Raw genomic sequence first — 26,998 nt, forward strand, 5'->3', positions numbered from 1 at the left:
ATGATCAAACAAAAGTTTTAGTTTTATCCAACCTATGTACAAATGTGATTTTGGGTCAAGATATTATGAAACAACATGAAAGTGTAGAAGTTAAATTTGGAGGACCAAGAAAACCTCTTAAGATATGCTGTCTTACTGAAGCTAAAATTAAGCCACCTTCTACTGAAGCTAAAATTGTCACCCTATTGCTACTAAATCTCGCAGACATTCACAGGAAGATGAAGAATTTATTAAACAAGAAATAAAACGTCTAAAACAAGAAGAAATTATTGAAGAGAGTAAATCACCTTGGAGGGCCCAAGTATTTGTAACTAAAAACGAAAATCATAAATGTGCTTATCCACTGATGCTTATCCATTGCCGAATATTGATTCACTAGTGTCTAAGATATCGAAATATAAATTTTTTAGCTCAATTGATTTAAAATACGCATATCATCAAATACTAATTCACGAATCTGACAATTCGCGAAATTAATAAATTATTGTTCTCAAATGTGGGCAAATTCTGCCTCAAATGAACAGGATTTCTCTTGTCTCAAAAGAGTCAAAACGTATTGTCGAAACACCATGAAACAAGAAAGAATGTCAAGCTTGTCTCAAATGTCAATAGAAAAAATCTTTTAAAATCTCTCCAAAACAATAATAAATTTTACAATGACGTTATAACTCATTTTGCTACTTTGAAACAACATAGACTAGAGTTAATTTATAAACAGGTTTAGGTTCTAAATTTATAAGAAAAAACAAAATTAAAAAAAAAAATAAAAATAAACAAAACTCAAAAATCTCCTATGAAATTGAAGCCTTTTAATTAGATGGCATACCTATCTGAGGAGACAAAACCTTGTCGACCCTGTCCCTAAAGCCATGAGCCGCCGTTGATCAGTGGTATGTTGAAAAAGACAAGGTATGTGGACTGAAGTGGAATTATAATTCAAATTAACACAAAATTTTAGTATGCTACAGATCTTCTAAAGGTATTTTATGAAAAACTTAATCTTCTTTTGAATTCAAATGTTATACCACATAAATTCTTATTTTTAACAGGTGATTTTAATGTAAATTCCATGACACTAAACAATTCACACAAATTTACTGGTCTTTAGAATCTTATGGATTGTCTCCCAGGACCTCGATTTTTGACCCTTTGCTTCATTATCGAACGTATTTACTTCGTATTTGTTTAGTGTACAGATAGCGAATGATCGATAATGAAGCGAAGGGTCAAAAATCGAGGTCCAGGAACTTTACACCTACAAGGTTGACTTGTACATGCAGACTTCTAGTAAAAAAACCCTGTTGTTCATCTCCTAAACTTATCCTCTGATTCATTAGGTCTTGTAGAATTTTAGCTGTAAATTTTACACTAGTATTTAACAAGTTGATACCTCTGTAGTTTTCTGGTTGCTTTTTATCTTCTTTTTTGAATAGCAGAATTATTTCACTCATTCCCCATTCTTCTGGTATTTTATTGTGTTTTATGGTTTCGTTTATTAATACTATTAATTGTTATGTTATTGCTGCTCCACAATATTTCAGTAATTTGTTTGGTATTCCATCCTTGACTGTAGCTTGTCGGTTCGTCAGCTTTTCAAGTGTTTTTCAAATTCCCTGTGTACTTGTCTGTAGAGCTAATTTACAAAAGTTCATTTAAAATAACTACATAAAACTAACTACATAATAACTAACATAAAAATTTAAATACAAAAGTTCATTTAAAATAACTGCACCAGAACTAAAAATACCCCAGTTGATGAAGGAAGAATTATGGCCTAATGGTATAATATTTAACCATTTTCAGAACGTTCAGAGGCACCCCGGTGTCAGAAGACACAGCAAAAGATATCAATAATACACTTGAATACGCAGTCAATCACAACAAGCATTGATGCAATCAATCTTGTTGTAGAAGACCACGATGAATGTTTTGCTCTGTGTCTAACTGAGCATTGGAAAACAGAAGATCAACTGAGGGACTACAATGTGAAAAATTTCAAACTGATATCTTCATATTGTAGAGGCAGTTCACAGGAACATGGTGGTAGTGCGGTATATATCAAAGAACCGTTTATTGCAAAAGCCCGGGAAGACATTTCAAGCTTATCAGAAAGATCAGTGTTTGAGTGTTCTGCTGCAGAGGTGCGAATTGATGGGAAAAGATCGTAGTGCTGTCCATATACCGAACCGAAAACCCACAAATTTTAATAGATAAAATGGACCAAATACTCTGTGACCTAGTTGACAAGGACTTCATCATTTTTCTGGCTGGAGATTTTAATTTGGATATGCTGCTCGATGGTGTAGGTTGGCCAGGTACATTAAAAACGTTTTTGAGCTCCTTTGATATTAAACCCTCCATCAAAGACTATACACGCATACAAGGTAACAAAAAACCCTGTATAGACAATATTTTTACAAATCTAGACATATTTGATTCTGTTATATTCAATCCCCATACATCTGATCATACTGCTCAAAAGGTAAAATTTGAATTAAATAATATTGACTCAAATATAACAAAAAAACGAATATTTAACAATGAGAATAAAGATTCTTTTAAACTTATGTTGAGTAATGTTGACTGGGTATCTGTTATCGAGACATTAGAAGTAGATGATCAGTGGGATACTTTCATGAATATAGTTCAAAAAATTTTTGTAAACTGTTTTCTACTTGATGATGATATAAAAAATATACAAATGATGATATAAAAAACTGTAAATCTAGGCTTGATGTTTTGTTTACACTATCTAGTAATAATGATGAATATAAAGATATTTACAGGGCAGAAAAACGTAAGTATAATGCTTTACTCACTCAATATCGAAAAAATTGTTATAAGGAACGAATTGAAAATAGTGAAAATAAAACTAAAATGGCTTGGCAGTTGGTAAAAGAGATTAAGGGCAATTCAAAAAATCAAGGTAATTTTTGTTTAGAGGGTGATCCTCAGGTGCTTTCTGATGAAATAAATCAATTTATGGCAAATGCTGCGGCTGAAGCTGTAAAGAAAATAAAGCCTGTAAAAAATTTTCAAATTAATATCGAACAAAATAATCATTGCATGTTTTTAACTCCTGTTTCAGAAAAAGAAATAAACCATATAATAAATAACTTAAAAAACAAGCATAGCTCTGGTTATGATGAAATATCAACCAGCTTAATTAAATTTGTTTCATCAGAGATTTGTCTTCCTTTATCTTTTATAGTCAACACTTCTTTCAGGCAAGGTAAATTTCCTCAAAATCTAAAACTAGCAATTGTCAAGCCACTACATAAAAAAGGTGATGCTACTAAGATGGAGAACTACCAATAAGCCTTCTTCCATCATTCTCAAAAATATTCGAAAAAGCAATATATTACAGACTACAAAACTTTTTTACTACAAACAACTTATTTAGTAATTCGCAGCACGGTTTTCTTGCAGGGAGGTCAGTTGAGACAGCTACCTATGATTTTATATCAAAAATTTTAGAAAAACTAGAGTCAAAAATGAAAACACTAGGTGCTTTTTTAGACCTATCTAAGGCTTTTGATAGCCTAGATCATGCTCTCCTATTGCAAAAATTATATTGTTATGGAATACAGGGACCAGCATTGAAATGGATAAAATCATTTCTTACAGATAGATCACAAAAAGTATGCTTGGAGAAACAGGGATGTAAGGTTTACTCTGAACCGATAAACTTAAAATTAGGTATACCACAGGGAAGCGTTTTAGGGCCTTTTCTCTTTTTGTAAACTCTGCTGATGACTCAAACATGCTATTTTGGGAAGAAACATTAGAAACACTCCTCACAGTGGCAGAACAAACTCTGGACAAGGCTGAACAGTGGTTCTGTGGAAATAGGCTGGTGCTTAATACTGATAAAACAGTATTTGTTTACTTTAGAACCAGCCAATCACGAGAAGAGTTCCCAGATACAGTCAACCTTTTATCCCAAAACACAGAACCTTCTACAACAAATAAAAAATGCGACAAAAAAACTAAATAGAGCCTGCTACTCATTAAGAGTTTTGAAAAACTATCTAGACCAGGGAATCTTACTATCGGTATATTATGCAAACTTTTATTCTCTTATGCGATATGGAATAGTCTTCTGAGGTGCTTCGGTGGATAGCTCAACTGTCTTCATAGTCCAAAAAAAGGCAGTCAGGGTGATCCTAGGACTAAAGGCGAGAGAATCCTGTAGAGGCCGATTCAAATCACTCAATATACTCACTTTCTCAGCTATCTATATATATGAATGTATTATGTTTCTCTTTAAAAATTTTACTTTATTTTATCACCTGCTACCAAATCATGAATATAACACAAGAAGCCTTAATTTGAATATTCCACTTCACAGATTGTCCCTAACAGAGAGAAGTCCTTTGTATGCGTGCGTTAAATTTTACAATAGTCTACCATCTGACATTCAACGGGAAACAAGCTATAAAGCTTTTAAAAAAACGGTTTTTCAACACCTGGTTAACATTGAGCCGTATACTGTGGTGGAGTACCTGGCCTATCAGCCTTGATCAGCATATATGTAATTTGTATTGTTTGTATATTTTAGTGTATTGTTAATATATCTTTTTAATATGTGATTATTAGTAATATTTTTTAATATGTGATTGTTAGTAATGTGACGTTATTTGCTCAATTATGTTAAAAATTTATGCAAATAAAAATTTACTCTACTCTACTCATACATACTTTCATAGTAGGATGAATAAAAATGCTAACAAAAGGTACTATTTTTTTTTTGAAAAATGGCTTTGGCAAGGCCAATTAGCCAGACTTGTTTGTGATTGATTGCAGATTCATAGTCATAAATTTCTTATTTCATAACATAAGTACATACTACAATATTATTTTTAGATATGTACACTCGCGATCATAAAATCCGGGTCACCCTGAAAATTTCAAGTTTCTTAGAACATTTTTGACTCTGGTACAGTAATAACATTTTTTTAGGCTAAGCTAATGTATTTTTTATTTGTCATCAATGTTCGTTTGAAAAAAAAAACGGTTTTTTATTGTTTTTATTGAAACAGCAGATAACAAAATAAAATTTTTGATAATTCAGACAAACGAAAAAAAAATGGAAAGTACAGAACATGGTAGAATATCAGTGAAATTTCAATGTCTAATATCGTGTATTGCCTCCCCTTGCTCTAATAACCTCTTGCAGACGACGGGGCATACTCTCAATTTTACTCTGGATTAGATGTTGTGGTATGTTATTCCACTCTCTAATTAACAGATCCTTAAGCTCCTGTGCGTTGTTAGGAGAAGGTATATGGGTTTGAATACGTTTTTTCAAATCATCCCAGATATGTTCGATAGGATTTATGTCCGGGGACCTAGCTGGCCAGGGTAACCTCGTAATTCCAACCTCGTCCAAGTATTGCATACTGATCCTGGCAACGTGCGGTCGTGTGTTGTCCTGCATAAAAACGGCATCTTCTCTAAGCCCCACCATGGCGGGCATAACATGCTCCTCCAGAATCTCCGTAATGTACCTTCGTGCAGTTAAGGACCCATTTTCGACAAAAGGTAACTCTGTGCAGAAATCAGAAGCCACACCTCCCCAAGCCATAACCGAGCCACCACCAAATGGCATTCTTGGAGCAATGCAAGCTTGTGAAAATCGTTTGCTGGTTCTCCTCCAAACTCTTACACTTCCAGAGGATCCAGTTAGGCAGAAACGGGATTCATCTGAGAATAACACTTTGCTCCAATCGTTAGTTTCCCAATGCGCGTATTGTCGAGCAAAAGCTAGTCGTGCAACTCGATCCTCCCGGCGAAGTGGCGACCTGTAGCCATTACCCAAGAAGATAATTCAGAAGAGCGAAGTCTTCTCCTGACTGTTGCAACGCTAACATTGCAATTTCACACTTCCTGTAGACGATTTTGATGCATAACTGCAGTTAAGGTCCGGTTTCGTAAAGCTTGAAACACAAGGAAATGGTCATCTCGTGCTGTGGTCTTTCTTCTCGGTCCAGAGCCAGGCCGTCTGGTTAGCAAACCCGTCTCCTGAAATCTTTGAAGTACTCGTTGAACCGTAGAAAGGCTTACACCAACAATTCTTGCGACTTGCCGTTGAGCATGACCGTCTTCCACAACCACAACAATTCGTGCCGTTTCAACAACAGTCAAAGGCATTTTTGGCAAAAAATAAACAATAATAAACACTAATAATGACACTAATGAACAATTAAGACGGCAATAATAAACGGTGTTCGCTGCGTTTGACAGTTATAGATACCATTCATTTTGACATGTTTGCACTTTTCCGGGAAATCGGCAATTTTGGAATTCTTTGTTATAAAGGAAATCGCTAAGCCGACAACAATTGTCAGAAACATGTATTCTTGTTCTCATGATCATTTTTCAGTGCGTCACAGTTTTTCGATATCTCTCTAATGCATTAAGTTAGATGAGACGGAAAAAGCGGTATCTCCGTGATTAAACACAAAAATAATGCAGCATTACAATGGTTATATACATAAGATGTCTATTCCTAACCTACGTTTGATTCGTTGATATTTAGAATGCGCGTTTTTTCTAGCCAATCAAATACACGTATTACGAACATTTGACGAAAACTTCGTTCATTTTGGCCATTTTTTAGAAGTGTCAAAGAGTCAAGTGACGGTTATTATTCAGGTCAGTATTTTGTGTACCTGTCATTTTGAAATTTCGAATTCGACTTCCCTTGTGTTTCACAACGTCTTTGTGCATTTTTTTGTGTTTTGGTTTAGAATTTAGTTCGTTAAAAGTTAGTCATTGGCGTGAGGAGACTAGAGACATTTGAGATGTACCGAAGAGTGCTAAATATCTCATGAGTAGATAGAATAGCCAACGTGGAGGTAATGAGACTTACGCATAAGGAACGAGAAGAACTAACAAATAAGAAGAAAACTGAGATATATGGGACATGTGATGAGAGATGTATATCTAATACTCCAGGCCATTATGCAAGAAAAAGATCTATAGTAAGGAGACGTAACTCATGGCTGAAGAACCTTAGGAACTGGTTTGGATGTAATAACAATTAATTATTTAGAGCCGCGGCTTCAGAAATAAAGATCGCTCTGATGACTGCCAACTTTTGAAGCGGAGACAGCACCTAGAGAAGGAGATAAAAACACAATTAATGGAAAGTTTTGTGTCATTTTTTAATGTTTCCATATTTATAAATTTAATTAACAATATTGTTTACTTTTTAATTTTATTCCCCTTTATAAAAAATACCTACATGTTAACATATTGTGTAAAAATCAAATATACTAAATTCCTAAGTAGTTTAATTCCACCAGCTTTTCACCTATGGCTAAGTACGATTCTAGCATCTGTCAGATTCGTCAATAATTACATGAAATAAGTCTCGACACACCCAATACAGTATATGACGTCATAATTAATGACGCACTGAAAAATGATCATGAGAACAAGAATATTAGTTTGTATTTGTGTTATTATTATTTACGATTAAGCTTGTTAAAAATGAAATATCAGTAATTTTTAAGGTGACCCGGATTTTATGATCACGAGTGTAGGTACATTGTGTTGCTTTTTTGAATTATTTTACTGTTTTTTTTTAATATACATTTTAATTTGTGCGAAACACTTTTTTTTACTTTCTTTTTTTTTATTTGTTTAATTTTTTTTTTGTTATTATTATTTTCCTATGTGTTTTTTATATTTTTTTTCTTTTTTTTTTTAATTTTTTCAAACCACATTAACAAATTATACCTAGTTAGTAGTTATATTACATTTACAACTTGTATTTACATAATTGAACATGTTTATAAATGAGATGAAGAATTTCCATATCATTTGTAAATATTAAAGTATTAAGGTTTATTGGGAAAAAACATTTTAAAATTTTTAATTCCTTATAAAGGTCGTTTATATTATTTATTTGTAAATGACATTCTAATATGACATATGTGTTAGATCTCCGATTTTGCCACAAGTACAATTAGGAGTATCTGACAAGCCGATTCTATGCATGCAAAAGGTACTATAAAAAACTAATAAAACACCAAGAGATTAGTTGGCAAACTAGCTTAAAATAGAATATAAACCATAAAATAAAAGTCATGTTGAAAATATGCATACAATGGTGAATAAATGGCGCTAGAATTATATGGAATCAAATTCTGATGTCTGTATTAGTATAGTATACTCTTTCTATAACAAACACAGGTATTACGAGGTTTCGCTTATAACGAGATACATTAGGTGTCCCATGAAATTCCTATTGAACTATAACACCTCTATAATGAGGCCTATTTGGTTATAATGAGGGAAAATGGAATCGAAGAACATGAATTCCATACCTGTTTTTGGCGTGGTGATAGCTATAAATAAATAACCCAGCTGCCTGTATACAGAAATGCCTAAAATCTGTGTACTTATCGAGGCGAGTAATGTAATAAACTCCTCCGCCTGTCAGCTTTTTCATGTTTATCCACCTACTCTTTTTCAAAAGCACCATTCAAACAATATTTAACATCTTATATTGCTCGGAATGGTTTCACTATAGGAAGTAATTGCTTTCGAAAATTGCATATTCATAAATGTATGAACAATATTATTGTTTTCTGATATAACAAAATCAGCTTATAAGGAGGTAATTTAGTCATTTCAGTTCTCGTTATAAAGGTAGTCTACTGTATAAAAAATAAGAATAGGTACCTATAATAAACTTATAATAAGGGCAAGTTAAGTGAGAGGCACTACTTCCAACATTTAGAGAATTAGTTTAATAATCACTTAATGTTTCCAGATTTTCTAAAAAAATTAATTTAGGTAAAGATATGACAGTTTTTATGTTTATTTTTTTTTGTTTTGGGTCAAGATTAGAGGACAAAAATTATCTGTTTTATCGTGCCTAGCATAAACTATGTAATAATAGAAACTAAATCGTATCTATGCAATTTAGATAAGATTAATGCAATTGGCTTTAGTGCAGATAATAAGCTTACCACAAATTTTGATTTTCTTTTGTAATGGCAACAACCAACAGGCTTAACTGTTTCCTCTGGCGGTCCTTCAGCGCTGGGTGTGGACACTCCTTCCATTGTTTCCTTTTAAAAAGATAATATTAAAACCAATTTTGCACAAAAATCCAAGAAGTTTTAAAATTGAATAGTTTTAGTTTTAACTTTGCTTGAAATAAATGTCACAATTTTTTCTCGCACTTATTCCTAATGACGTCACAAATGACTTGACTCTTGACTGGACAAACCATGACAAATGACAAATAAGTTGCGCGTCAGTATACATTTTTTCGTGCTTTTAGCCTCCGTAACACACGACCAGACATTGAAATTTGGCAACAGAGCATAAAGGTCCTATAAAGATATCTTTGTGTGCTTGTTTACACATGCATTCTGTTGGTTTTCTAATAATTTTTCAAGATAAAGACCTCTAAAATAGAAAGTTCTGTTCCAAAAGTATTTCCAGGACTTCAAAAATATTTGACAGAGCAAGAAGATGGCTAAAAGGAACAGTCACACGAAAAGGAGAGAATATACAGTATGTCCCTGTAAGTTGTATCCATATGGAAAACTTTATTAACTTTATACGAAAAAAAGTTATTCTTCATAAAAAGCTCTGCATGGTCCAAAACCTAAGATTTAACCATCAAATATAAAATTTTTTGAATATTGTACGAGGTATGTCAAAAAGTTTGAATTTCACTCAAGAGTAAAGTAGCTTTATTTTTCACAATATTGAGAATTGCTATTATGAAAAGTTGTTTGGAATTAAAAACTATATTCTAATATGCAATTACATCCTTCTAATTGAAAAAAAAAAATTTGAAAAATTATGGATAACTAACCTTATTTTCTGTTATTTCCATTTTAATAACTCTTTTATTATTAATTTTACGAAAAAAAGTGATTCTGGATGAAAAGTTCTGGATGGTCTAAAACCTAAAATACAACCATCTTATATCAAATTTTATCAATTTTATGTAATTACATACTGAAACATAGTTTTTAATTCTAAATAACTTTTCCTAATAACAATTTTCGATATTGTGAAAAATAAACGTATTTTACTCTTGAGCGAAATTCATATTTTTTGACATATACCGACCTCGTATAAAATTGATAAAATTTAATATAAGATGGTTGTATTATAGGTTTTAGATCATGCAGAACTTTTTATTAGGAATCACTTTTTTTTCGTAAAATTAATTATAAAAGAGTTATCTGTGTTGAAATAACTGAAAATAATGTTAATCCATAATTTTTCAAAAAAAATTTTTTTTTCAATTAGAAGAATGTAATTGCATACTAGAATATAGTTTTTAATTCCAAACATCTTTTCATAATAGCAATTTTCAATATTGTGAAAAATAAAGCTACTTTACTCTTAAGTGAAATTCAAACTTTTTGACATACCTCGTATAATATTCAAAAAATTTGATATTTGATGGTAAAATCTTAGGTTTTGAACCATGCAGAGCTTTTTATGAAGAATAACTTTTTTCGTAAAGTTAATAATAAAAAAGTTTTCCATAATATGGATACAACTTACAGGGACATACTGTATAAATATACAATACAGCAATAAAAAAAGAGTGTGTGCACTGTGCACTTCTGTACGCAAGTCAGTGGCAAATCTACGGGGAGGGAAAAAGATTCAAATTTAACAAGATTCAAATTTAAAGAAAAAAATTGTTGAAACGTAAAAATATACAGGGTGTTTCAAAAAAAGGTAACCCCGTCTCTAGGGTAGGTAAAAAACTGAAAAATAATTGGGGTTTGCTTAGTAAAAACTTTTTGTAACGCCATCCGTTTTCAAGATACAGGGCGTTGAAGAAAAAAAAATTTTACGCATTTTTGAAAATTGAAAAATTGAAACAAGGTTTAAAAACTCTAATTATTGTTGATTTATCGTCATAACAATCAATAAATGTCAGATTTCCATGGCACACTTGGAGAAAATAGAGGTATACCTATTAGAACTTTATCATTACTACCAGCATCAATTATTACTTCATAATTTTCAAATCAAAATATTCCGAAAACGGTACACAGTATCGAGTTTTACCAAGAGTACCTTTTTCGTGTAAAATTGAATGATGTTTAAGTTTACTTGAAATTTTGATTAATAATTATACTCTTAAAAAAGTTATATTGACTAATACTTAGTACCATGATACTATAAATAACAAGATAATATATTGCGCATCTCGAAGAGAAGGGAGTCGTGACGTAACTGGAGACCCAAGTTCGTAATGGTTCGTAATGAACGAATGATTTCCGATTAGTTTGAATTGCTCGCGGTTGTATAGTCCAGGCTGTATGGTCGCCCCCGTTAGGTAAATTATTCAGATTCGATTTTTTTGCACGAACTTACTAAAAAAGTGTTCCTTATTAAAAAATCTGCAGGGTGCCGGGAGGTGCCGCGGTCAGAAAATTGTTTAAACAATTTTTTTAAGCAATTTCAAAACATTAATTTTTTCGATTCGTTCAATTTTCTTAGATTTTTTGGATCATTATAATAAACCTGGATCCCGCGTATCAAAAAAAAGTTGATTAATAGCAAGCATCTGTTAATAGCTTAACGGTGTGTAGCCGGATAAACTTTGATGTACTGGAACACTGGAACAGGGGAAGTTTTAATTGTGGAACAGTTTAAAAATTTGGAACGTCAGATTACGAAAACGTCCCATGTATTTTGTCGGACAGAACCAAGTGATTTGTTACCCTTTCATTAAACTCTCATGCAAAAATGAGACTGCTATTACTAACCAACATGATTTCTGTCATTTGACATGTTCTTCGTGTTCCACTCATTAAAATGCGCAGTTGGTGATAAACACCAGTCTGATTTTTGCATGAGGGTTTAATGAAATGGTAAGAAATCAATTGGAAGTTGTCCGACAAAACACGTGGAACCTTTTCGTAATCTGACGTTCCAAATTTTTAAACTGTTCCACAATTAAAACTTACCCTGTTCCAATGTTCCCCTACATCAAAGTTTGTCCGACTAGACACCGTTAAGCTATTAACATATTTTCAGCTTGCTATTAATCAACTTTTTTTGGTAAGCGGAATTTAGGTCTATAAGCAAAAAAGATCTCTTGTGATTTTTCTCTAAAATTTATTTTTTGTCGAGTTATACGCGATTTAATATTTGAAAAACGCGAAAATCGCCATTTTCAAGGCTTAATAACCCAGTTAAAAATTATTACTATGAAAGTGAGAAAGTCAATGTCAAAAAAACGTCAAAAGTGAAAACCAATATTTTAAATTTCTCCGAAGAAAATATTAGTTTTTAGCGTTTTTTTTTTCATTAAAGTTCTACTGTAGTTCACCTACGATTCAGACGTGTTTATCGGCAAGAGTAAAACCAAATTAAACAATATCCGATTAAAATTGTGTCTTAAAATAGTTGTTCAAATTTGGTGGTATATAAGGAAGTTTGGATAGAGTGTTCAAAACCAATTAAATGGACCTGCAAGTCGGGGGGAAACCCCCTGACCCTGTACCCCCAGATATACCTCAAAAAAAGATAAGTTTAATTAAAGATGTAAGTATGGATATTTATCCAGTCGGACAGGTGACAACCTTTAATAAAAATAACATTTGTAATGAAAATAATCCGGTAAGTACTGATAATAATTTATTAATTAATCAAAATTCGTCAACAAATGATAAAATCGACAATATTATGTCAAAAGAAAGAGAGGAATTTGTGTATGTAAGTACTGATTTAGGGCCATACCATATTTATGTTGAACATAATACAGCTGAATTCAAAGGCAAATTAAATGCTCTCAAAATTGGAGATATAATTCTCTCTAACTTCCCGCAAATAGATAACAAAATTATTAGTATTGATTCTATAGGTCGGAATAGGATTAGAATCAAGTTAAAAGATTATAAATCAGCGAATTTTCTAATAACTCATAAAAACGATAACATTTTTGTTAAAAATAACTTTGTATTGTACATTCCAAAATTTATTCTCCATAGACAGGGCGTCATTAGAGATATTGAACAAGACTTTTCGGATGAGTATATAAAAGGTAAAATAAAACCATTTGATCAACATTGCAATTTTGAAGTTTCTAACGTCAAAAGAATAAACCGTAAAGTAGAAAAAATTACAGATGAAGGTAAGTCAATAGAATATGTTGCTACTAAGTCTTGCATTGTTACTTTTAAATCCCAAATTTTGCCAAAATATATTTCTATTAATAAGGTTATTAAGGAAGTAGGACCCTACAAACAAAAGGTACTATTATGTTATAACTGCCTCCGTTTCGGCCACCTAGGTAGTCAGTGTAGAAGTAGACCGAGATGTAGTAAATGTCAGGAATCCCACACCACAAAAGATTGTACTAGTACTGACTACCTACCACGTTGCTTTAGCTGTCAAGGAAATCACCTTACAACTAATTTATCTTCTTGTCCAGAATTTAAAAGGCAAAAAATTGTGAAGGAAACCATGAGCTCTTCCAATGTTAATTTCTTTGATGCAAATAAACAGGTCCCAAAAAATACATACGCCAACATAGTCGCTCTTAATACCTCTGCCATGGAAAATAGTGTAATTTCCTCGACAAATTATCCCCAACGGATTCAATCTGGACTTACCCCATCTAGCATAATACAGTCTCATTCTTCTCAATCACAATTCTCGCAGACCCAGAATTTACAACCCAAATCGTATAAAAATAATTTTACTAATTACATGTTTTCTTCTCCTACATCTTCAAGCCCAAACAAAAGGCACAGGCCAATTAGCCCTAATCCCATTGAAATTTCAAGACAAGAAATTCTTTCTCAACCAAACTCATCTTTTGTCTCGGGAGGAATTTTTAATAGTCAACATTATTTAAAAAACTCAGTTGGAGTAAAATCACAATCAGAGGAATTAAATTCAACAATAAGTTTAGTTTTAGAAGTAGTTCTCAATATTATAAATAATATAAAACAAACAAACAATGTTAATGTATCAGAGTCAGAAATAGTTCAATTAATTAGTAATCATGTAAACCAACCCTTGTCTTCAAATTCGCAGACATCACAAATATGAATATGCTGCAATGGAATTGTCGTTCAGCAGTAGCTAATAAAGTAAATTTAGAATATCTGCTATATCAAAATCAAATTTCCATAGCATTACTCTCAGAAACCTGGTTTAAATCAAAATACTATTATAATTTTAAATGTTATAATTGCTTTAGATCAGATCGTGCAGACGGGTATGGTGGAACTGCCATTTTATTAAAATCAAACATAAGATGTGAAGAAATAAATCTTAAAAATAGACATCCTTTCACTCATAAATGTATTTCAGTTCAAATTTTTCGAAACAAAAATCCTATTACTATTGTCTCAGTATACATTGAACCAAAAACCCAGATATCTGAAAGACAATGGTTGGAATTCTTTACAGATATTCCTAAGCCTTTTATTATTGGTGGCGATTTTAATGCCCACAGTATCGCATGGGGCTGTGAAATTGAAGACAATTATGGTAAAAAACTTTTAGAAAGTATTGATCATTGTAATTTGATATGTCTGAATGATGGGTCGCCCACATTAGCAACTAGTAACAGTCCATCTGCTATTGACTTAACATTTTGTACTCAAGATCTTTCAAATTTTTTAACGTGGAGTGTCTTACAAGATCCTCATGGATCCAATCATCTTCCGATTATCATAAACATGGAAACAGATAATACAACTTCATCTCCAACTGAAAACTTTCATAAGATCTGGAATCTTAACAAGGCCGATTGGGACTTATACACCTCTGTACTAGAAGCTGAAAATTCTCCCGGTAATTATCAACAGTTAATAGCAAACATCAATAAAGCAGCCAATTTAGCAATACCGAAGTTTTCATCTAACGTCATACATAAGAGACAAATCTCAAACCAATGGTGGTGCGAAAGTTGTAAAACTGCTGCTGATAACCGTAAAATTGCATACGGAAAATATAAACAAAACCCTACAAGGAATAATTTATTTGAATTTAAGAGACTTGATGCTGTCGCAAAAAAACTCTTCAAGCAAAAGAAAAAACAGAATTGGATAGAGTACTGCGAAAGCCTTAACTCCAAAACAAAAATCAGTGAAGTATGGAAGAAAGTAAACGCCTTTAAAAACCGCAAACAGTCCAACAAGTTTCCAATAAATCCAAATTCAAGCTGGCTAGATGAATTTCATAATAAAATATCTTCTCAGTGGGTACCTTCCCAATATTTTCCAGAATACAGCGAAACAGTTTCAAGGGATAAGTTTGGCTTAGAACAACCATTTAAATTGTGGGAGTTAGATCGAGTACTTAGTCAACAAAATAGCAGTGCTCCAGGTAAAGACAATATTTCATATTCCATGATATACCATATACCACTTCAATATAAAATATCATTATTACATATTTTTAATGAAATTTGGAATGATACGTCACAAATTCCAGAGAGTTGGAAGGAATATATTCTAATACCTATTAACAAACCTGGAAAACCAGAAAATTCTTATAGTTCATATAGACCAATATCCCTAGCTTCTTGCTTCCTAAAGACGTTAGAAAGATTAATAAAAAATAGAATTGAACACTGGTTAGAGCAAGAAGATATTTTCCCAAAATCTCAATATGGATTTCGAAAATCAAAATCAACTCAAGATGCGATAACTTCCTTAGTCTCATCTATACTAATAAACTTTACTGATAATGCGTATACTATGGCTGCTTTTCTAGATGTCTCTTCTGCATTCGATACCGTTAATTTGGACATTATGTATAAAAAACTAGTAGACATTGGTTTTCCCATCAACTTAGCTAGATTTCTGAGGACACTGTACACTAATAGATGGACGGTTTTAAAAATCAACAATTCCATCTCCACTCCACGTCTTACAAATATAGGACTACCACAGGGTAGCATATTAAGTCCAATGTTATATATTTTATATAATATTGATTTAGAAAATTGTATTAATAGCACAACAAGATTATTCAATATGCTGATGATGTAGTAGTTTACACATCCCACAAATCATTGGATATATGTAAAAATAATTTTAATGTCTCAATTAAGGCTGTTCTTAATCACTATCAAAATATTGGTTTAGCAATATCAGAATCTAAAACAGAAATTTGCATTTTCTCCAGAAATCGTCAAATTCCACAAGGTCATTTGGCAGTAGGTCAAATTCAATATCCTATTAAAAATTGTATAAAATATCTCGGTACTTATTTGGATAGAAAACTTCTATGGAAGGATCACATGCATCATATCATAAAAAAGTCTGAAAATGCAATGAATATTCTACGAGCCTTTTGTAGAACTAATTGGGGTGCCGATCCAAATATAGCACTTTTATTTTACCGTACTATGATTCGTCCTATTTTCGATTACAGTTGTCATCTGTATGGAACTGCTGCAAACACACATTTGAATAAATTAGAAATACAAAAAAATAAATGTCTTCGACTTTGTCTTGGATATTTGAAGTCTACACCCGTTAATATAATGGAAGTTGAGGCGATAGAACCACCCCTGGAATTTCGACGACAGTTTTTAAGTGATAAATTTATTACTAGAGCTATAGGAAAAAATACAAACTATCTGCAGGATATACATAAGTTATCAATTTTAGATCTAACTCATAAATATTGGACAAAGAAAAAATGTCCCCTTCTTGTAGATAGTTACTTGAAAATATCTCAATACCGAAGTACTTTCTATACTTATGAAAATCAAGTTTCACCTATGTATTCCCATGTATTAGAAGAAATTTTCTCAAAACAAATTAATACTTTTTTTATGGATATTAATTTAAATCCAGCCGTTTTTCAATCATTTATACTTCATAAATGGACACATTATCAGTTTTACTATACAGATGGATCCAAAGTACAAAACAAAGTAGGATGTGCAATAATCAATATTCAAAGTGGATTTAAAAAATTATTCAAATTGCCTTGTGAATCATCGATATACACCGCTGAAATGATAGCGATACCTTTTGCTTTAAGACACATATTTAGTAACGAACCCTGCATAATATTTACAGACAGTAAGAGTGTCGTTGATAGACTAACTAACGTACATAAGTACCAACAACTCAATCATATAGAACTGGAAATTATGACTCTTTATAATAAAATTGCAAATTTAGGAAAAAACATCATTATATCATGGATAAAGGGACACGCAGGCATTAGGGGTAACGAAATAGTAGACAGGCTAGCCAAATCCGCCCTAGAAATAGGCGAAGAACTTCCCATGAACTTACTACCCATTTCGGATATTGATATTATTAGTAGACGACACCAAAAAGAAAATTGGCAAAGGTATTATCGAAACACGAGAACTGGTAGTAATTACAAACAAATGCGACCTGAAATTCCCATTAAAAGATGGTTTCATTCTGTATCAAACCGCCATTTCATAAGAGTTATAAATAGATTGAGATGTAATCATGCTCTTACCCCCCTTCATATGTACAGTCTGGGTCTCACAGAGTCACCTAACTGTGAGTGTGGAAAAGAAGGTAATCTACTACATATTCTCCTCGAATGTTCACATCAATCAGTAAATATAAACAAATTTTATGATAATCTTAATATATTAAAAATTCCACTTCCCGTCTACCTGAACAATTTGATTTTTTCTGAAGAGATTAATATATTAAAAACAATTTACGAACATATCAAAAATTGTAAATATAGATTGTAGCAATAAAATTTACCCTGTATTTAGGAAATTTTGTTAAAACAAGGCAGGCATGTTTGTTAAAACAAAACAAACATGTTTGTTTTGTTGTTATTTTGTTTTAAATCCTGTAGATTTAAGTAATTATTGTATATTATAATTGAAAAAAGAAAAGAACAAAAAAAAAGAGAAAAAGAAAAGAAAAAAAAACAAAAAAAAAATAAAAAATGCAAAAAAAAACAAAAAAAAATAAAAAATGCAAAAAAAAACTAAGAAGATGTAAACCTCCGCGAGGCTGAATCGGGTTTACGTCTTAGCGTAGTAAAAAAACCAATTTAGAAAAAATAACAATAAAAAATTAATAAAAAAAAACAAATTAACAATATAAAAAAAATGCAAAAAAAATACAAAAAAAAAAATAAAAATTTACAAAAAAAAATGAACAACCAAAACAGAGTATTATTTAGATAATAATTGTAGATAATAATGTTAGTTTGTTATGTATTTAGAGTTAGAAATACAGAAAAAATTCCTCTGATTGAAAAATCAAATTTGTTTGTTTTTAAAATAACAAAATGTCTGGCTAATTGGCTCGGCCAAGGCCATCAAATTCACTCAAAAAAAAAAAGTGAGAAAGTGACCAAATCAAAGTTTAAAGTCCACCCTAGAAAGTCCTGAAGAAATTTTTGTCATTATTTTATTACTAAGCTGTTATTTTTAATTATTAACAACTAACTGAATATAAATAGGCGGCTGTCAATAGTGAGTGCGAAAGAGATGCACCATTCCGGCCGTCTAATGGTGCATCTCACTTGCACTCACATTGACGGCCGCCTCACTTAGCGCTCTTGGTTAACAATTAAAAATAACAGCTCAGTAATAAAATAATGACAAAATTTCTTCAGAATCCTGTAGGGGGGCTTTTAACTTTGATTCAGTCACTTTTTGACTTTCATAATAATAATTTTTAACCGAGTTATTAAGCCTTGAAAATAGCCATTTTCGCGTTTTTCAAATTTTAAATCGACTATAACTCAACAACAGTCAATTTTAGAGAAAAATTACAAGAGACTTTTTTGGCTCATAATGGCCCAAAGAATCAAAAAAATTATACGAAGTGAAAAAATTGTTTTTTTGAAGTGAAAAAATTGATATTTTGAATTTGTTTAAAAAAATTGTTTAAACAATTTTCCGACCGCGGACCTCCCGGCACTCTGTATATTTGTTATAAGAAACTCTTTTTAAGTGAGTTTGTGCAACAAAATCGAATCGGAATATGTTACCTAACGGGGGCGACGACACACGCTGGACTATAAGCTAACAACAAGAATTCAAATTACGATCTCCAGTTACGTCATGCGATGCGCGAACTCGGACGTATTTGCGCTACGGGAAGATACTATCTTGTTATTTATAGTATCATGGTACACATGACACATGAATAAAAAAAGTATAAACATAAAAGTCGTTAAAATAAAACTGTATACCAATTCCAAAATCATCATCATCATCATGCAACCTCTTCTACCCACTGCTGCACATAGGTCTCTTCCAATTTTCGCCACTCTTCACGGTTCTGTGCGTATTGTTGCCAGTTCTTAGATATTCGATTAATGTCGTCCATCCAGCGTGTTGGTGGTCGTCCTCTGCTGCGTTTGTCTTCTCTTGGGCGCCAGTCAATTAGTTTTCTGGTCCATCTTGAGTCTTTTAGTCTCGCTATGTGACCAGCCCAATTCTTTTTCAGCTAGGTTATACGTTCGACGACATCAGTGATACCTGGTCTTTTCCTTAGGTGTTGGTTCCTTATTTTGTCTTTTTTTGTCACGCCGAGAATCGATCTTTCCGTGCGCCTTTGTGCCATTCACATTTTTAGTGCTGTTGTTTTTGTGAGCGTGACACATTGGTCAAATGTCTTCCGTTTCATAGCTATCGGGATGCTACTCTTAAAGATGTCTCTTAGTGAACCATACGCCGCCCAAGCAAGTGTTATTTGTCGTTGAAATTCGCAGGTCTGATTGTCCTTGCCTATTCTGATTTCATGACAGAGATATATGTACTTTTCTGTTAATTCTACCACTTGATTTTGGATGGTTAGGTGTTCGCTGGGAACTAACTTTGTCATAAATTTGGTCTTCCTGATGTTCATTTTTAGATCTATTGTTGAATACGTTTTCTAATTCTTGTAACATTTATTGTGCTTCACCCAGATCTTCGGCAAAACGTAGATGATTGAGCATTTCCCCATCTATTTTTATTCCTCTATTTTCCCACTTTAGTATTTTAAAGGCGTATTAATCAGAGACATGTAAAAGGATAGATTTGGCTAGGGATATGCCCCTCAATGCATCGAGGAAAAGAATACATATCTGTATACCAGGTAGTTAGGTGTTCTTTGATCGAGGTGTAACGCCGACATAGGATTGAGTGGTCTAGCCATCTTTGTCAGTCACATGCGAGGGGTCATTCAACAAATTTTCGAAAAACTGTCGCATTATTTTCAATTTATTCTCACTCTCTTGTGATATTATAACCGATAATTTTTGATAATTTCCCGTCGTCAAGTATTACGTCGGATGCCCTTCGTTGCTACGAAAAAATGAACATTCAGTGATATTAATGACAATTCATGTTTTACAACCTGTCAAAGAGAACACAAGGAACAGGTTTAGCAAATATTTAGGCGAAAATATCAATAAAATATTGGTTAAAATGATTTAAAAAAGTTTTATTCATGAAATAATCTTATCAAATTACACTCGAACTCTTAAAAATTATCGATTTGTTTTTCCCTCGTGACACTTTGACATAATTTCACTCCCCTTCGAGTCGTGAAACTAAAACTGTCAAAGTGTCACTCGGGATACAAATAGATAATTTTAGAGCTCTCGTGTAATTACTAGGTACTGATTATTTCATTCATAGGATATTCTAACCAATAGAAAGCTACAGAAATAAAAATTACAGCGACAATTTTTGATAAGATCCCGTCGTCAAGCATTCATAGACATATTAAGGGTAGACAAGACATACTGAACAAAAAAGCGTAACACGGAACTATCTATCTCTTTTAACCAAGCGATTTCGCGCATGTGACAGACGAAGATGGCTAGACCACTCAATCCTTATTAATATTGGCTTTACACCTCGATACACAGAGCGGCCCATACCTTGCCTAATCTACTAGTTATTATGTCTATGCAAGCATTACGTCAGATGCCCTTGGTTACTACGCAAAAATGAACATTCAGTGACATTATAATGGCAGTAAATGTTTTACAACTTGTCACAGAGAATACTTGTCAAGAAACAGGTTTAGCAAATATTCAGGTGAAAATATCAATAAAATATTAGTTAAAATGATTTAAAAGACTTTATTCATGAAATAATCTCAGCGAATTACACTCGATCTCTAAAATTATTATCGACTTGTTGCCCTCGTGCCACTTTGACATAATTTAATAAATTAGAACTGTCAAAGTGTCACTCGGGAAACAAATCGATAATTTTAGAGCTCTCGTGCAATTACTACTGAAAATTTGTATTTAGATTCCTCTTACCCTGTACGTCATTATTGGACTTAAGCTTAGGCTTGCTTTTACTTGGGGGGAGAAAGTCACCCCTTCTGGGGAGTGAAAACACTTACGTTTAAGAAAAGTCCAGAAATGGGTAAATCGACTGATTCTAAGCAACTTTCGTTTTATAGGGTCTTTTCACTAATTCACTAAGTTAATACTTTTCGAGTTATTTGCGACTGAAAATGTTTATTTTTCAACAAAAAACACGTTTTTAGACTGTTTTTCGCAAATAAACAAAAAGTAAGTAAGTATTTTATCAAAAAAAATATTCTCAGTATAAACTGAATCATCACAAGGATGTGATGTGTTTTGAGACTTTTTGAAACTGCTGCCAATTGCCGCACGTGCGTGTAATGACTTGTTAAAGGCATGTTTACATTATGACAATGCTCGTTGAGTTAAAATTAATTGAATATTTTATTGATTTTAGTTATTTTGGATCCACGCTGATTCATCGTGAGAAGAACAATACACAAATTTTCACGTCGTTTGACCTTATAGGTGAAGGAGGTTACGGCGTGATGTACAAAGGTACACCAGTATGTATAAGAAGTACGAAAACAAAATAAAAAGTAGGTATGCCATCAAAAAAATAAAAACCACGAAGTTACTAACGTCGCGCATCACGAACTATATAGTCCTGTCGCCAGGGGGGGTACAACGGCCTCGTTAATTCAGATGGACTTACTCAAGTTTTTTTTATGTATTTTGACCCGTAGAACACGAATTTTTTGGGTAACAGTTGATCCGGATGTCGATAAGATTGTTATAGACCAAGAACTTGAGGAATCAAATAACAGCGATTTTTGGCAAAACAAAACAATATTTTGTATTTTTTGGGCCATTTTAAGTAAAAAATATTTCTACAAGTTTTTTCGTAGGATGCACAGTTTTCGAGATAAACGCGGTTGAACTTTAAAAAAATCGAAAAATTGCAATTTTTGAACCCGAATAACTTTTGATTAAAAAATAAAATAGCAAGTCTGCTTACCGCATTTGAAAGTTTAAGTCAAATTATATCGGTTTTGATTATTTGCATTGGTAAAAATTTATTTTTTTATTGTTTAACAAAGCTATAAACACGTAGGGTTTCCCGTGCTTTTACATGCGTTTTAACGCATGTAACGTAGAAATAGTCTTGATTGCACTAGTACCTATTCTACCTACTCGTTCGATTTTAAATGAGAAATCATAGAAACATCACTCACGCACTAGTTGTTTGTAGCTTTGTTTAGCAATAACACAATAAATTTTTAGCAATGCAAATAATCAAAACCGACATAATTTGACTTGAACTTTCAAAGGCGCTAAGCAGAATTGCTATTTTATTTTTTAATCAAAAGTTATTCGGGTTTAAAAATTGCAGTTTTTCGATTTTTTGAAAGTTCAACCGCGTTTATCTCGAAAACTGTGCATCCTACTAAAAAACTTGTAGAAATATTTTTTGCTTAAAATGACCCAAAAAATACAAAATATTGTTTTGTTTTGCCAAAAATCGCTGTTATTTGATTCCTCAAGTTCTTGGTCTATAACAATCTTATCGACATCCGGATCAACTGTTACCCAAAAAATTCGTGTTCTACGGGTCAAAATACATAAAAAAAATTTGGGTAAGTCCATCTGAATTAACGAGGCCGTTGTACCCCCCCTGGCGACAGGACTAATAACGAAATTAGGAATTTTGGAATAGTTGGAATTTAACCCCAATTTTGTGAAATATTTAATGGGTTGGAAGAAGGAAATGACATATATTATGATGATAAATGATTATGTAAAAAACATTGATTTAGGTGTGTAGGAGAGATTGCTAGATGTGTTTCCAAACTTCACACATAACGCTCCCAGAAGGTTAGCTCTCTTTCTTACCCTGTGTAGGGTGTTTTTGATATACGTGTTCCAGTTGAGAGTCCTAGATACTAAAATGAATTCCCAAATAGACCACCGATGATCTGAATTCAAGTCTTTCTTCAAGGAGAGTTATCCTAACATAGGATGTCTGAAAACAATCATTTGAGTTTTTGTGGGATTGAGTGTAACTCTTCATTTGTTACACCATTTCACGATTTTATTTAATTGCGTTTGGGGTAATCGAATACAGAACAGGTGCAGTATGCACTGCCTGAAGAAAAGAGAACGATATCATGAGCATACGGTAGGACAGACTCGGACCTATTTATAGGATGGGGGATGTTACTCTTATAGACTGTATATAATGTTGGAGCTAAAATTGAACCTTGTGGGACCCCAGCTCGCGGAGTGAATGATAACTGGTTTGAAACTTTGAAGCGTATTGTCCGATTGGTGAGAAAGGAATGTATAATTTTTATAAGTGGCCATGTCTAGAAAGATGCCTACTGCGTATCTATGACGTTCATTTATTGATTGGGAGTAGTGTTGCCCAAAATCGGTCTTGGTCTTGTTCTTGCGTTTTAGCAAGACCAAGACCGCCTTATTTTAGCAAGACCAAGACCAAGACCAAGACCAAGACTGACCGTACAAGACTTGAGCAACAACACGACTAAGCCTGCGAGACTCTTGCGTCTTGCAGTTAGGATTGAATTGTTTTATGGAATAATACAGGTTGTAACAAAAATACAGGTCATAAATTTAATCACATATTCTGGGACCAAAAATAGTTCGATTGAACCTAACTTACCTTAGTACAAATGTGCACATAAAAAAAGTTACAGCCCTTTGAAGTTACAAAATGAAAATCGATTTTTTCCAATATATCGAAAACTATTGGGAGATTTTTTATTGAAAATGAACATGTGGCATTCTTATGGCAGTAGTATCTTAAGAAAAAATTATAGTAAAATTTAGACACCCCATAAAAATTTGATGGGGGTTTTGTTCCTTTAAACCCCCCAAACTTTTGTGTACGTTCCAATTTAATTATTATTGTAGTACCATTAGTTAAACACAATGCTTTAAAAACTTTTTTGCCTCTTAGTACTTTTTCGAAAAGTCAGCGTATTTATCGAGATATTTTGCATATTTGTCAAATCCACCACATATTTGTATATGGCTAAGTACGATTATGGAGACTTGATAATAATAGGAAAATTTATTTATGATTTACATTTTTAGGTATATTTTGAACCATATTAAAAAAGAAGCCACATCTCGATAAAAGGTGCCTTATTGAAAAAATGCAAAGAGGCAAAAAAGTTTTAAAAACATTGTGTTTAACTAATGGTACCGCAATAATACTTTAATTGGAACGTACACAAAGATCCCTACTGGCATGAGAATCAATAGGTTTGTACTTTATTAGCCTATCGTAGGCAGCATTTTTCATATTGCGGTCGTGATAATCTTTACTTTTCTTATTCCACATGCAAACTTCATTTCTATAGCATTGGATAAACTATTACAACTTCCCACGAATCCCGCTACAATCTTCTTGCGAAAGAAGTAAAGAAACATGTAAATCAAAGCATGGTGTAGCGGGTAGACTCTCTTTACGATCCCTGTAAGCCAAGCCGCACACCAACGAAACATGAAACGAAAAACATGAAACATGAAAGGAAAACATGTTTCATGAAACTAAAACACTGCTAAACAAATCTCAAAGTCCGCCTACCAATGAAACGAGTGTGATTCATGCTCATGACACATTTTTATTTTCGGAGAGTTTCATAAATGGCCGGACGTATATTTGTTTAGCAGTGGTTTATTTCCATGAAACGTAATTTACGTTTCATGTTTCTTTGATGTGCGGCCTGGCTAAGGACAAGTCTGCTTCAGGGATGCGCCCCTGCCCTTGCGTACGCGAGCTCGGCTTTTTCTCCCAATCCTCTTCCGGGAGAGAAGCGGATCCTAGTCCCTATATCCTACCCACCAACCCAAACCTACCCAAATCCTTCCCTCCTCAACCCGCACTGGACCTTCAAGTCAATGGATAGCACAAAAAAGAAAAGGCCCCCAGTCCCCAGCATTTCCCAAAGTCTTGATCAAGGCAGCGATCAAACAACAGACGGAAGAGTGGGTGCCAAGAATCCCTGGGCAGGACCCGGCTGCCACAAGATGACAATTTGGCTATGTTCTTACAATATTCGAACTTTGACGGACGACAATAGATTCCCAGAAATAGAAAATGAACTAGAGGATATAAAATGGGATATCCTGGGTATATGCGAAACCAGAAGAAAAAGTGATGAGTATGTAATACTAAAAAATGGCACACATTTTATGCATAAAGGTGGCGAATACACTGGAGTGGGATTCTTGGTAAAACAAAGCCTCACACAGTGTATCGAAGAATTCAAGCCCATATCAGACAGAGTAGCATATCTTATCATGAGAATTAATAAAAGAACCACTCTGAAAGTGATCCAAGTATACGCACCAACCAAAAGCCACGATGAAGAAGAAGTAGAAATATTTTATGATGAAATAAGAACAGCTATAGAAACAAATAAAGCAAACTACGAAATACTATTAGGAGATTTTAATGCTAAATTGGGCAAAAAAGAAGAAGATTATGAACATTTAATTGGCAATTATGGCTACGGGCAAAGAAACGATAGAGGAGAAATGCTTCTCAATTTCATGAATGAACATAACATGTACTCACTGAACTCCTTTTTCAATAAAAAACCAAGCAGAAAATGGATATTGATGAGCCCCGATAAAAAGACAAAGAATGAAATAGATTATATCTTAACGAAAAATAGAAACCTAGTAAAAGACGTATCGGTATTAAATCAGTTTGACCTAGGAAGCGACCATAGAATAATAAGAACAAAACTAGTAATAAACAAAAAACTAGAAAGAAAAAGAATGAAAAAAGATAAAAATGGACATCTGAAGAAATAAAAAATAGTGGATTTAATAAAAAGATAATGCATGCATTAAATCAAGTTAACATGCAGCAGATAAACTCCAATGATATTGATGATTTGAATAACCTTATAACCGAAACAGTAAACAAAAGCATTCTGCAACTGAAAAAACCAAAAACAATACACAATGAATTAGATAAAGAAATATTACAACAAATAAGAACATAAAGCAAATAATAAAGAAGGCCAAAGAATCATGGATTAAAGAACAATGTGTAGAAATGGAAGACTATGAAAGAAAGTATGACACATTCAATATACATAAAAAAGTAAAAGAACTTACAGGAACCCAAAGAAGACATCAAATAAGTTTGCTTAAGGACAAAGACGGAAATATTATTGTAGACTTAACAGAAAAAATTAATAGATGGAGTGAATACATAAGAGAATTATTTGAGGACAACAGAAATAACATTGACAAGGTAAATGGTGAAACGGGACCTGAAATCCTAAAATGTGAAGTAGAAATGGCACTTAGAAATTCCAAAACTGGAAAGGCAAATGGACCCGATGAGGTTCCTACTGAATTACTAAAGCTCTTGAATGATGAATCAATAGGTATAATATTGCACTTATTTAACACAGTATACAATACTGGTATTATACCTCAAGAGTGGCTGCTGTCTACATTCGTTACACTGCCAAAGAAATCCAATGCAAAAGAATGTTCAGAACATCGAACAATATCTTTAATGAGCCATCTACTAAAGATATTTCTAAAAATCATCCACAACCGAGTTTATCAAAAGTTGGAGTCAGATATTAGTAATATACAGATGGGGTTCAGAAAAGGACTAGGTACTCGAGAAGCTCTCTTCGGTTTGAATGTTCTTACACAAAGATGCCTAGACGTTAATCAAGAAGTACATGCATGTTTTATC

The 26,998-nt window shown here is 32.9% G+C and overlaps 1 protein-coding gene across 2 annotated transcripts in view; it reads right to left on the reverse strand.

Annotated features, from left to right (window-relative positions):
• Window positions 1–9,256, reverse strand: part of LOC126892715 (RING finger and CHY zinc finger domain-containing protein 1) — a 117,763-nt gene extending 108,507 nt beyond the window's left edge. For both annotated transcript variants that reach the window (XM_050662352.1, XM_050662351.1), the window contains exon 1: window positions 8,985–9,256. In XM_050662352.1, the coding sequence (XP_050518309.1) occupies window positions 8,985–9,080 (96 nt within the window). In that variant the 5' untranslated portion in view covers window positions 9,081–9,256. The remainder of the gene's footprint in view (window positions 1–8,984) is intronic.
• Window positions 9,257–26,998: the final 17,742 nt, after the last annotated feature.

The sequence above is a fragment of the Diabrotica virgifera genome, chromosome 9 (genome assembly GCF_917563875.1).
Source record: "Diabrotica virgifera virgifera chromosome 9, PGI_DIABVI_V3a".
In the NCBI taxonomy this organism is placed as follows: domain Eukaryota; kingdom Metazoa; phylum Arthropoda; class Insecta; order Coleoptera; family Chrysomelidae; genus Diabrotica; species Diabrotica virgifera.